General features: G+C 39.2%; 1 protein-coding gene across 3 annotated transcripts in view; it reads left to right on the top strand.

Annotated features, from left to right (window-relative positions):
* LRCH1 (leucine rich repeats and calponin homology domain containing 1) overlaps positions 1 to 12,319 on the top strand; it is a 198,932-nt gene that overhangs the window by 87,224 nt on the left and 99,389 nt on the right. For all 3 annotated transcript variants that reach the window (XM_027064842.2, XM_027064841.2, XM_027064839.2), the window contains exon 2: positions 10,293 to 10,437. In XM_027064842.2, the coding sequence (XP_026920643.1) occupies positions 10,293 to 10,437 (145 nt within the window). The remainder of the gene's footprint in view (positions 1 to 10,292; positions 10,438 to 12,319) is intronic.

The following is a 12,319-nucleotide window of genomic DNA, read 5'->3' as shown; positions in this document are numbered from 1 at the left end:
ACTTAAACTCTCATGATGGCATGTTTATTGTTCAGCTTGAAAAATATATCATGTGGTCTTGGCTGGAACAAGACACGACTTGAACTTCCAAGCTTAGGCCTTTTCTTCCGACCAGAAAGCAAGACACAGCAAATGAGGTTCCCAGCTGTACTGGTCTGTCAGCGCTTCTGGCGCATGGCTGTTGTGGCTGATAAGTCAGGATGTTGTTGCTGGACTGCTGGCCTCATCCAGTTCCTCCTGAGGCACCACTTTCCTTTTTTATACAAAAACAACATCGTGCTTCTGACGGTGCTGACTGCACACCAGATTCCATCGACTGTTTTTCTACCCTCCCCTGCTTATTTTTATTCATTTGGCCACTTTATTTTAGGGATTTGCAAAGCTTGTTTTGGCCGTGGCGAAACTTATTGTTTTATTTCTGGCTGCACAAGCTTTCATGTCAGTGCTTCAATTAAGAAGCGGACGTGGGGAGGACGTGGTTCTGGGGTTCCGGTCTGCTGCCCGGGAGTGTTTGCACAGAACGGTGGTGTTGCCTGCTCCTCGGTGCAGGGCTAGACCCCAGGGCGCGTTTGCAGCAAAGAAGGACAGTGTCCAGGTCGGGGTGGGAAACAAGGCACTGATGCACATGCTCTTTCTGGAGAGAATTTTTAGGAGACCTGGTCAAAGGTCACTTACTTTTAGTACAGAGTTGTGAGGTCCTTTAATGTCTTCTGATCAGGTATCTGAAATGGATCTCTTAATTTTTTTTTTTTTAAAGAGATACCCAGGGGTGCCTGGGTGGCTCAGTCGGTTAAGGGTCCAACTTCGGCTCAGGTCATGATCTCACGGTTCGTGGGTTCAAGCCCCACGTCGGGCTCTGTGCTGACAGCTCAGGGCTGGAGCCTGCTTCTGATTCTGTGTCTCCCTCTCTCTGCCCCTCCCCTGCTCACGCTCTGTCTCTCTCTGTCTCTCAAAAATAAATAAATGTAAAAAATAAATTAAAATAAATAAAAAGAGATACCCATATGAACAGCTGGCTTTCCCTGCATTGGAGTCCTATGAAGCAGAATCAGTAATAGTTCAGAGCAAGGCTTTCATGTCATACCTGCTGGTTTACTTCTTACCTTGTTACGTACTAGCTCTGTATCCTCAGGCACGTTACCTAGCCTCCCTGAGCCTTAGTGTCCACACATCACTGAGAGCTGTAACAGTACCTGCCTCACTTGAGTCTGGTGAGAAACCAATGAGGAAAAACTTACATTTCTATGATGATAGTCGATTCATGATACATAAAAATCCCTTCCAGGTCAGATTTTTGCTGCTCTGATCAAATACTCAAACTAGTTTTTAATATACTAGTGGAGAATAATTTGGGGGAATAAAAATCTAATTGACCAATAGTTAACTCTATCAAGTCAGGTTTCCTTTTCCAAAGTAAGATTCCTGGTAAGGTAGCAGTGGGCACTCCAAACCAGACCTCTCCTGGGCCCCCTTGTCTGCCCCTAGCTCAGTGCCACCTGTTGGAGAGGCGTGGCTTAGGTAGGGAACCTGAGAGGCTGGATCACCTACTTAACTGCATTTCCCCTGGAATAGAAGGGTCACCTGGACATCCAAGGTATCCTGATGTCAGAGCCACATCCTAAAATTTATAGCCATGGGTCCCAGGCTTCAGGATTTCAAAAAACTTTCAGGTGATTACAGTGTACCAACAAGGCTGAGAAATAACTAGGCAAATGTTTTATTTAGGAAAGTAGCCCATAAGTTCTACCACTTTAGAAGTAGCACCTCTATCTATTTATAACAGAATTAGAAAAACAAACAATAAAAATTAATTGTTTAATTAATTAATTAATTGCATTCTTCATCTATATTTATCTCTACCTCTAAAAGCTTACTTACTGTCACTCAGACCTACTGGGTCCTTTCATAGCTCCAGACCCATTTGCCCAGCTGGATTTGGTTGCATTGCAAGAGAAAGATTCTAATTTTCTGCTTAACACTTGCCTAGTATCTGTGAGCCCTTGTTGTTTTGTCTTTCCTGGGTTGGAGAACCTTCATCACTTCCATCTCAGTCTGTCTGTGATAGTCAGTGGGACCGCCGGGCTCCTGCCTGGGCTCCGCTGCCTTCTGGCATATCTCTGTGCTTTCCAAGGCCAAGTTAGCGACGTTCACAACTGTGTGACGCTGCGAACTGACTGTCCTCTTACAGATTTCATTACAACAGAGTCCTAGATTTCATTCTTCTGTTGCTGCTTCTTTGCTTCCTCCTCCTCCTTCCCCTTCCCCATCTTCCCCCTCCTCTCCTCCTCCTTCTTCTTGAAGGATCAGACCTTGTTTTATTTCTTTGCTTTTGGCTAACAGGAGAGATTTTGAAAAAAGTTTGTATGTTATTCCCCCCACCCATATTTATAATTGGGTTATCTACTCTGGATTATCAAAGTCAAAACATCATAATCCAGACTGACTTCAGCCCTTCTGGACAGTTTTCCCATGGTGCTCGTGGATGCCCAAAGGCACAAGGTGACTTCTGCATTAGCCTGAGTAAAGCACGAGAAAGCACACGTGCCTGTTTTTTTTGCACCCTTTTTCTGTCTTCCAGTAATAAAGTTAATTGCAGAAATAAATGATGCTTAGAGACAAGTAGGAAAAGTAAGTCATGGCTCTGAAAACCATTCTAAACTCTGCAATGAACACAGTGCTTACGTAAGTTTCGCGTAATTACCAGTTTAGGCCAGGATTTCTACTTAGCAGGTTTCCTGTAGCTGTTTCCAGAATTTAGCCCGTTAGCTGACATATTGTTTTCAGTACTTTATTTTTTGAACATCATGTTTATAACTGTCTTCCCCCCTGGGTCCATGCACAGAACATGCTGATTTTCTTTTGTGATTGCATTTTGGACAAATGAAAATGCAGTGAAGATTAATTGTCATATCTTCCTAACAGTCTAGCCGAGGGACACATCGTGGTCTTGCTGGCATTATTCTGTGGAGAAAGAGTGCAGGGAACTCAGTCAGGCCCTAGAGTTAGACATACTTAGGTGTGAGTAGAATTGCTTGTCTCATCAGTGACTTTGGGCAAGTCACTGATGACTCCTGAGACTTGTTCCTCAGATGTTGGGAACACTGCTCCTTGCGATGGTTTATTTACTTATTTTTAAAACAATTTTAAATTTATTTTGAGAGAGAGAGAAAGAGAGAGAGCTGGAGCAGAGAAGGGACAGGAAGATAGGGAGACAGGATCCCAAGCAGGCTCCAAAGCTGTCATCATGGAGCTTGAGCCAAGCAGGCTCCAAAGCCCGATGGCAGACTTGAACTCACAAAGTGTGAGATCATGACGTGAACCAAACCAGGAGTCAGATGCTCAACTGACTGAGCCACCCCGGTGCCCCTCTTTGGGATGATTTAAACGAGGTACCGGGTACGAAATTCCAGATACGATGTGTGGTGTAATGGATGTGCTCAATGGATGGTGACGTGATTTACCCAACTGGATTTTAGCTCTTTATTTTATTTATTAAAAAAATTTTATTTTTGGGAGACAGAGTGTGAGCAGGGGAGGGGCAGAGAGAGAGGGAGACACAGAATCGGAAGCAGGTTCCAGTCTCTGAGCTGTCAGCCCAGAGCCCCACGCAGGGCTCCAACTCACAAGCTACGAAGAGCTGAAGTCAGACACCTAACCAACTGAGCTACCCAGGCATCCCTGGATTTTAGCTCTTTACATGTATCTTTTCCTTTTTTAGCTCAATTAGAACATCTTACCTTCTAGTCTATTCTAGGTTTGCCTCATCTCACTTTTCAAATGATAAACTCACTAAAAATAAAAGTAAGTCTGTGTGGTTTTTGTTTCTCCAGAAACCATGTACTTAGTATATGTTGATAAGTAAGTCGATAATTAATCATATGGGTAGTGAACTTAAAAAAATAAGAAAGGAAAACTTTTTTTCCTGTTTTTCAGCTTTGTTTTAATTTGAACGATGCTGATCTAGGCAACTGTTTTTATATAGGCATTGAAAGAGTCTGAGCTGTATGCAGATTTTGTAATAAATTTCTTCCCTCTTGATGTAGAAACTGGAACACAGACCCAGGATGATAGGGAGCACAGTGCCTAGGTAAATTCTCACTAACCAAGTAGACCTGGAGGTCTGTTTGGGTGGCTAGCAATGTAGGCTAGGGCATGGCAGATGCTCAGTGTTTATACCTTGTGACTTTATTTAAATTTTTTTGATGTTTATTTATCTTTGGGAGACAGACACATCATAAGTGGGAGAGGGGCAGAGAGAGGAAGACACAGAACGCAAAGCAGGCTCCAGGCCCTGAGCTGTCAGCACAGACCCTGACATGGGCCTCGAACCCAAGAACAGTGATCATGGCCTGGGCCAAAGTCGGACACTTAACCGACTGAGCCACCTGGGTGCCCTTCTTGTAACTTTATTTATAATGAATAGCCTGAGGCCTTTCAGAAAAAGGATTCCGGAAAAAATACCTCCAGAACTGCACCATTAAAAACAAGGATTAAAGAGGAGATATCAGATACAATTTAAAATGAGGGCAATTTACGTTTTTGCCAGATATGCTTCCTCTTCTCTCAGCAGGCAGGACTAAGAGCATCTCTTCAGAAGCCCTCACCAGCCCTTCATTCAGCTCCTTCTAGCATGTGGAGTTAGGCTGCAGCAGGAAATTACGGAAGGAAAGTGCTAAAGCTTCCCTTCCAATCTGGAGATTGTGGAGGAGACTGTCAAAAGGGTCGAGAGCATATCATGTCTTTATTCTGAGTAGTAACAAAGATACCAGACTCAGACACCAATTGGAACATTATTCTAACAGTAACTGTTCATGATGATGCTATTAGTAAGTTGAGACCAGAATTAAATATAGCTTAATTTATAAGCTATTACATCATTTCTTTCTCCTTCCATTGCATTTTCCCCAAGTTTGAAAACAGAGCCCTCCTAAAAGAGATTATGTAATAAGAATATAGATTTTACAATGAAAGGACAAATTTATTAAAAAGATGTGCCAGTATTTGTTACATGTGGGTTTGCATTTTATCACTTTTTGTGATACTCCACTGTTGCTATTGATTACTATGATGAAGCAAAACCACTTGGATTCTGAGTACTTTTGACAGAAAATACTTGAATTCTAAATACTTTTTATTTATATACAGAAATCTGAGATCTGAAAAGAGCGTTAGAACATTTTCAGTTGCATATACTCTTAAGTTTATGTATCCAGAAACCTAGACCTGGGAAATTGAGTAACTTTCTCAAACCTATAACACGTGGTTATAGATTTAGAATTGATCTGCGCTCTGGTTGGGGTGGTTTCTATTATTGATTTGGTATCCCATGATCATTTAAAAGGTTCATAGTTGAGGTGCCTGTGTGGCCCAGTTGGTTGAGCATCTGATTTTGGTTTGAGCTCAGGTCATGATCTCGTGGTTTGTGAGATGGAACCTGTGTCAGGCTGACGCTGATGGTCGGGAGCCGGCTTGGGATTCTCTCTCTCTCTGCCCATCCCCCTGTGCTCATGCTCTCTCGGACTCTCAAAAATAAATAAATAAGCTTAAAAACAATAAAAAAGTAAAAGGTTTGTAGTTATATGACAGCATTTCTACAAAAATGCCTATATCTTTTTTTCTTAAAAAAAGCATTCATGACACTGAAACTAATAATAATATTATTATTATTGAAAATAGTTACTGAGACATTCAGCTTGATAGTGCCATCCTAGCAGTTCTCAGGAAAGGTAAAGTTTTGAATGTAAACTGGAGCCTCAGTAGAAATTTGAGTTGAATCCGAAGGAAACACGCACGTAAAAGTTTTCTGGGCAAAATTCCAGCACCGTAGCACAAGAAGATTGCCGTGTCCAGTAGAGAGTTTCAGGAAGAAAGAATGCAAGACTTTCAGAGTTTTTTTCTGTCGCGATTTTAAACATTCGTGAAAAGAAGCTTGCTCCTGTATTTCCCTTAATTAAGAGCATGGGACTTCGCGGTTTGCTCTGGCTTCTCAAATCTCTTTTCCAATGAAACAAAATTCTGCATGTAGAGAAGGAAGGTTGGTACAGGGGTGCTTGGGTGGCTCAGATGGTTAAGCGTCCACCTCTTGGTCTCAGCTCACGTTATGATCTCAGCTCACGTCATGATCTCAACAGTTTGCAAGATGGACCCTGCATCGGGCTTTGCGCTGTCAGCGTGGAGCCTGCTTGGGATTCTCTCTCTCTGTCTCTCCCCTTCTCTCCCTCTCCCCCTCTTTCTCTGGCCTTCCCCTGCTTGTACTTTTTCTCTCTCACACAATAAATAAATAAACTTAAAAAAAATTAAAACACAAGAATGTTGGTAGGAAGTTGTATATGTGTATACATACACAGATACGTATACATAAACCCATATATGTATACACACATACATCTGTATATATACACATATGTATATATACATAATCCTGTATCTATGTATATACACAAGATTATATATATATATATATGTATGGAATTCATTTCTATATATAAAATCAAATAAGCAATGCACTCACATTTCTAAAACCACAGGCGGATGTACAGTTGCGGGAACCCCCCCCCCCCCCACCTGTCCTCTCAACAAGAAATGCTTTCTCCAGAAACAACTACTTCTACCGGTTTCTTCTGCAGCTTCCAGAGATAATCTATTTATACTTAAACAACTGTGTAAATATTCATTTACAAACACAAATACTAATACTGTTTCTGTACCAGGCTTTAAAAAATATATATAATATGTCTGAGAGACTGTACCAGATCAGCACAAATAAAGCTGCTTCATTCATTTCAATGACTGCATAGTATCAGCACTTCATTATGGAATATAATGTTTAATATTCTATTACACCACATGAAATATTAACAGTATGTTAATATTGATTGATTTAATTTTAGTTTTATTAATTAGTTTAATTAACTTTATATTTATTAATAGCATATTAATGTATAACCACACACCGATATTTAACTTGCTCTCTATTTTTTGTTCTTTCCAGCCATGCTAAAAAATGTCCTTTGCAGTCATATGAGTTTATCTGTAGATGAGAAAGATTTCTAGGTTGAATGAAGTATGTACATTTGTAATTTTGATTGATTTTGCTGACATGTTCTTCATTTACATCATGTCCTCAGCATTATAATGTGTTTATCAAACTATTTGATATTTACTAGTCTACTAGGTGAAAAATGTCCCATGTAGCTGTGATTTACATTGTTCACATTTGAGTCAGGTTGATCAGTTTTTCATATGCTTAAGAGCCATTTATATTTCCTTTTCTGTGAGCCGTCTGTTCATTTCTTTTCCTTCTTTCCTTCTTTCCTTCTTTCCTTCCTTCCTTCCTTCCTTCCTTCCTTCCTTCCTTCCTTCCTTCCTTCCTTCCCTCCTTCCTTCCTTCCCTCCCCCTTCCCTCCCTCCTTCCTTCCTTTCCCCTCCCTCCTTTCTTCCTTCCTTCCTTTTTTTTTCCAGAGTTTCAAACTTACTATCATTGACTGTAGAAGCTCTTTATATGTATAAAAAATTAGCTTACTGGGTTTATGTATTGTAGGACTTCCCACCCTGCCCCCATTCCTTGACTGTCATTTATGTCTTTGGTAGAATTTTTGTTTGTTTTAAAATGCCTTAAATTTTGTTATGTGTTGATTCATCAGTGTTGTGTTATGCCATTCATAGGAAGGCTTTCTCCATTCTAAGATCATAAACACAAACTTCCCATGTGTTGTTCTAGTGCTCTTATGGCTTCACTTTTTAAAGGCAATCATTTAATTCATTTAGGATGTATTGAAATAAAAGGAATGAAATAGGTCATCCTTTGTGCCAGCTGAGTATCCAGGTTTCTCAAACTGTTTACTGACCCTACCTCTTTAACCTACTGAATTGAAATGCAACCTTGACTGCACACTTGATTTCCATATATACCTTTGACCTCTTTGTAATTGGTTCCCTTGACCTTCTCACCTGCCCATCACACTGCCTTATGATGTGTCTGTTAATGCCTAGGGGAGCCGGTGCCCCTCAGAGCGCCTTTTGTTTTGAGAGATACCTTGCTCTTTTTGCATTGTTATTTTACCATATGAACTTTAAAGTCAACTTGTATAATAACCTCAGCAAATCAAAAAGTATTGTAGCAGTCTATTTTTTTAATCGGGGGTTCATTCCATTATACACGTGTAGCTTAGGGAGAACTGGTACTTTTTTTGATGCTGTCTTATTTACTATCAGGGAATGTCTTTCCAACTGTAACCTTTGTTTTTTATTGCTTAGTAGCATTTCAAAGTTTTCTTCGTATAAACTTTGCACGTTTCGTCAGATTTCCAGATGTCTTACTCTTATAATAAATTAGATTTCTTGTGTTGTATCATTTTGCTAGTGAGTGTGTGTGTGTGTGTGTGTGTGTGTGTATGTGTGTGTGTGTGTAGGCTATTTTTCAGCATATTCATTTTCTACCCTGTACCTTTTTAACATTTGAAATAGCTTTTCTCTTGATATTTTTGGGTTTTCTGGGAAAACAATCATACTATTTGTAAATACTGATAATTCTATCTTTTTGTTTCCAATTTTGGTTCTTCTTTTCTTTCCTTATCCATGTCAGTGGCTAGTATCTCCTGAACAATAGTAAGTTGTGATAGTGGTAATGATGTATTGTCTTGATTTTACTGGTAATATTTCTAGTAGTTCAAGGTTTAGCCATAAATAAAAGAATTCTCTCTCTCATGCGTGTGTGTGTGTGTGTGTGAGAGAGAGAGAGAGAGAGATTATGTAAGAAATAGCCAGCTGTTCTTTTATTAAGTGATTGCATTAAGAACGAATGTAAATATTCTAAAACAATGTTCTGATTTATGGTGATGATGTTCCACTTGGTAAAGTTGCTAGAGATCACTTCAAATAGGTCAGTTTTATGATATAGAAGATATACTTCAATAAAGTAGTTTTTGAAAAAGAATGTATTCAGTATTTTATCAATACCTGTTAAGTATCTATGGAGGTGATCATAAGCGATTTTGCCTTTACTCTAGTTATATAGTGAATTGTTTAAATAATACAAAATCCTTGTATTCCTAGAATAAATCCCACATAGTTATAGTATGTTCGTCTTTTTATGTACTGCTCAATTCTGCTTGCTAATTTTTAAATTTAGGATTTACATCAGTAGTTAGAAGGGAGATTCATAAATAGTTTCTTTTTTGGATACTTGTTAGGCGTTGGTATCAGTACTATACCTTACTATTCAAATAAGTATTTAGAAACTTACCTTCTTTTACCTTGTGTGGAATAGTTTGAATATTAGCATAATTGTCCCTTTCAACCTGCTTAGAATTCACCCCTGAAGCCATCGAGGCCCGTGTTTGTTTCTTTATGTTTTTATTTCTTGGCGGGTTAGTCAGGAGGATATCCCTTTGACTTCTATTTCGTTAGAGTATTGACCTGTTTCAATATTCTTTTTTTTTTCAATGGAGTGTGATTCTTTACGTATATATGATATATTATTTAAGAAACATCTTCCGTTCGTACTGATTGAGTCCCTCCTCAGTCAGCTCAGCCTGATTGAGATGATTGATGTCGAGTTACAGTTTTCAAGAGTGGTAGCTCTTTTGTTGTATTTGGTTATGTCTACCATTCCCATATTTAGACCTTACGGACTATTCCATATTTTTATTGTTGACATGGTAGTATTGTAAACCATGCTGTGTGTTTACACTGCTCTGTTGACCACCATTAGTAAGGTCTTTGGTATCCTTGGCCAAGAGAGCTCAGTTTTATTGCTGGTCATGTGGCAGGCACAGTGCCTGTCCTTAAGAGAGACACCGTTGATTTATCTTGGTCTTGCACATTGTGGGTACTCAGTGATGCTAGTGAATGAAATACTTGTTTAGTTGTGTGTGTGTGTGTGTGTTTGCGGAGGTTATAAAAGACATGTTCCAAGAGACAATACATGTTATGAATACAAAATTGAGTTACATAAACGAAATATTAAATATTCAGGTATATTAAGGGATACAGCTTTCATGCTTCCCTAGGGGAGAATGACTTTGAAATAATTTTCAGTTGAGGCCTTCTATCTGGCCTGCATTTCCCAATTAATATAAAAAGCTAAAACTGTCGCAGCAACGTTTTGGCTTTTCCGTATAAATTGGGTAATATGCCAGGAAAAGGAAATCAACCCTGGGGTAACAGAGCTACCAAAAATTTAGATTATGTTTATTTTAAAACATGTTAAGGAAAAAAAGTATCGATAGTTGATCATTGTATTTGACTGCGTTGAAGATTTACTGACAAGACATTCTTTCCTTTTTTCATAGATTTATCTAAAAACAGACTGGTCGAAGTCCCAATGGAATTGTGCCATTTTGTATCACTGGAAATTCTTAATCTGTATCATAATTGCATCAGAGTCATTCCGGAGGCGATCATTAATCTGCAGATGCTGACTTACTTAAACTTGAGGTAGGTTGTCTATAAAGATTGTAATCAAATTCACAGAAAAAGAACCCCAAATAATGATGCTTCCATTTCTATCAGGGCTTTTTCTTCTTGGCAATTCCTGATCATCTTTTGAAGTAAATCATACAAGGATTTTTTAAAGAACTACCTTCCATAATAGATTTGTAGTGCCATTCATACTGTTTTTGGTGCTAGACTTCTCTGAATGTCAATATGACAACATACTAGTGTTTAGTTTTTCTACAGTAATTTATATGGCAGCATTTATACCTTTTGTCTCTTTGGTGCTTGGTATATGGTCTTTGGGTATTGGTGTAGTTTTGGGAGGAGGAGGGCTAAAGGAAGCAAAAAAAGAACTTAGAGGTTTTGACCCGTTGGGACCTTGCTGGTCTTTGGGAGTTTTTGTACCTTTGGATTTTCTACTTAGTACTGTCTGAGCCTGTTCCTTTTTGGCCACCTGAGAAAATTCAAGAGCACTGAGCAACTCCAGTGAGATACGAAGTTTGCTGTCTTTGTAACCCCATTCAGTTAGGTCAGCATTTGCTGAGGACAGGCTGGTGGTCTGTGTTGATTCTCTAATTACACACAGCACAGTGTCACATATTAATGCCCCTGAGTAGCTCTGAAGTTAAGAAAATAAGCTACTTTAAGGCCTTGGTTTTAGACCTTGTGCTGTGACTATCAGCTGCTCTGGCTAGGTTTTGGCTCTTTGTCTCCTAAGTCCTTGACTCATACTGGACGTCAGGAGGGAGACAGGAGCTGTTATATCAAATCCATCTCTGCAAAAAAAGCAAGGTTCCAAAGTTCAAGCCTGAGCAAAGCCTTCACTCATGTCAGTGGCATTATCTTGGTGTGTGAAGAACAGCACCTGATTAGCAAGGCTTGTGCTGCGTAACAAACATACCAAACTTTAAAGTGCAAAATTCCCAATGGACCAGATATAGCATTAACTTGTGATAGATAACAATGTCAGTTATTTTTTAGTTTTTTTTTAAGCTAGCTACTGAGAGTTGGGGTCTTCTTTTGCTTTCTTTGCAGTCAGAGTGGGTTTCTGTTGCATTTCATTATATGTGCATATCCTCCTTGGGAGTGAAAAAAAGTCCTACTCATGTTTTTAAGTGGCCTTTGCTACTTTTTTGGTAAATGAGATGTAAATTACTATTAGCATAATCTCTAGAGACTCCTGTAGCTTACTTTCAACTTCTCCAGGTTTCTAGGTCATCTGACCATTTTGAGTTTTCTTGAGTGAGACAGTCTAAACTATTTCCGTAACAGCAGAATGTTAATTTCCTTGGAATTGCTGGATGGAGCCAACGTAGTGGTGTCTACAGAGTTTGGTTCACTATTTCCCTGAAACATCTGCCCTCTAATTCCAATCTGCATGGAGGAAATATCCCAAGAGCATATACAGTTGGTGTGTTCACTTTACTTACCTGTATCTGTCCCGCTGTGGCATTTTCACATCCAGCAGTGCTACATGTAACAAATAAGAAGATTTACCTTTGCATTGTTACACTAAGTCCATATACAGTGAGAAACTTTTGGGTATAGATGACATGACTCTTCTGGGATAATATAAACTATAGAATTCTATAAATCTAAAATAATCTAATCTTAACCTTTATGTTTTATTTATTTAAAAACTTTTTTTAACGTTTATTTTTTGAGAGGGAAAGAGAGAGACAGAGTAAGTGGGGGAGGGGTAGAGAGCGAGGCAGACACAGAATCTGAAGCAGGTTCCAGGCTCCAAGCTGTCAGCACAGAACCTGATACGGGGCATGAACTCACAAACTGCGAGATCATCATGACCTGAGCCAATATTGGATGCTTAACCAACTGAGCCACTCAGGCGCCCCTATGTTAGGTTTTAAAAGCATTAATATAA

The sequence above is a fragment of the Acinonyx jubatus genome, chromosome A1 (genome assembly GCF_027475565.1).
Source record: "Acinonyx jubatus isolate Ajub_Pintada_27869175 chromosome A1, VMU_Ajub_asm_v1.0, whole genome shotgun sequence".
NCBI lineage: Eukaryota > Metazoa > Chordata > Mammalia > Carnivora > Felidae > Acinonyx > Acinonyx jubatus.
Note: the sequence above shows the minus strand (reverse complement) of the source record. Positions and strands in the feature narration are given on the sequence as shown.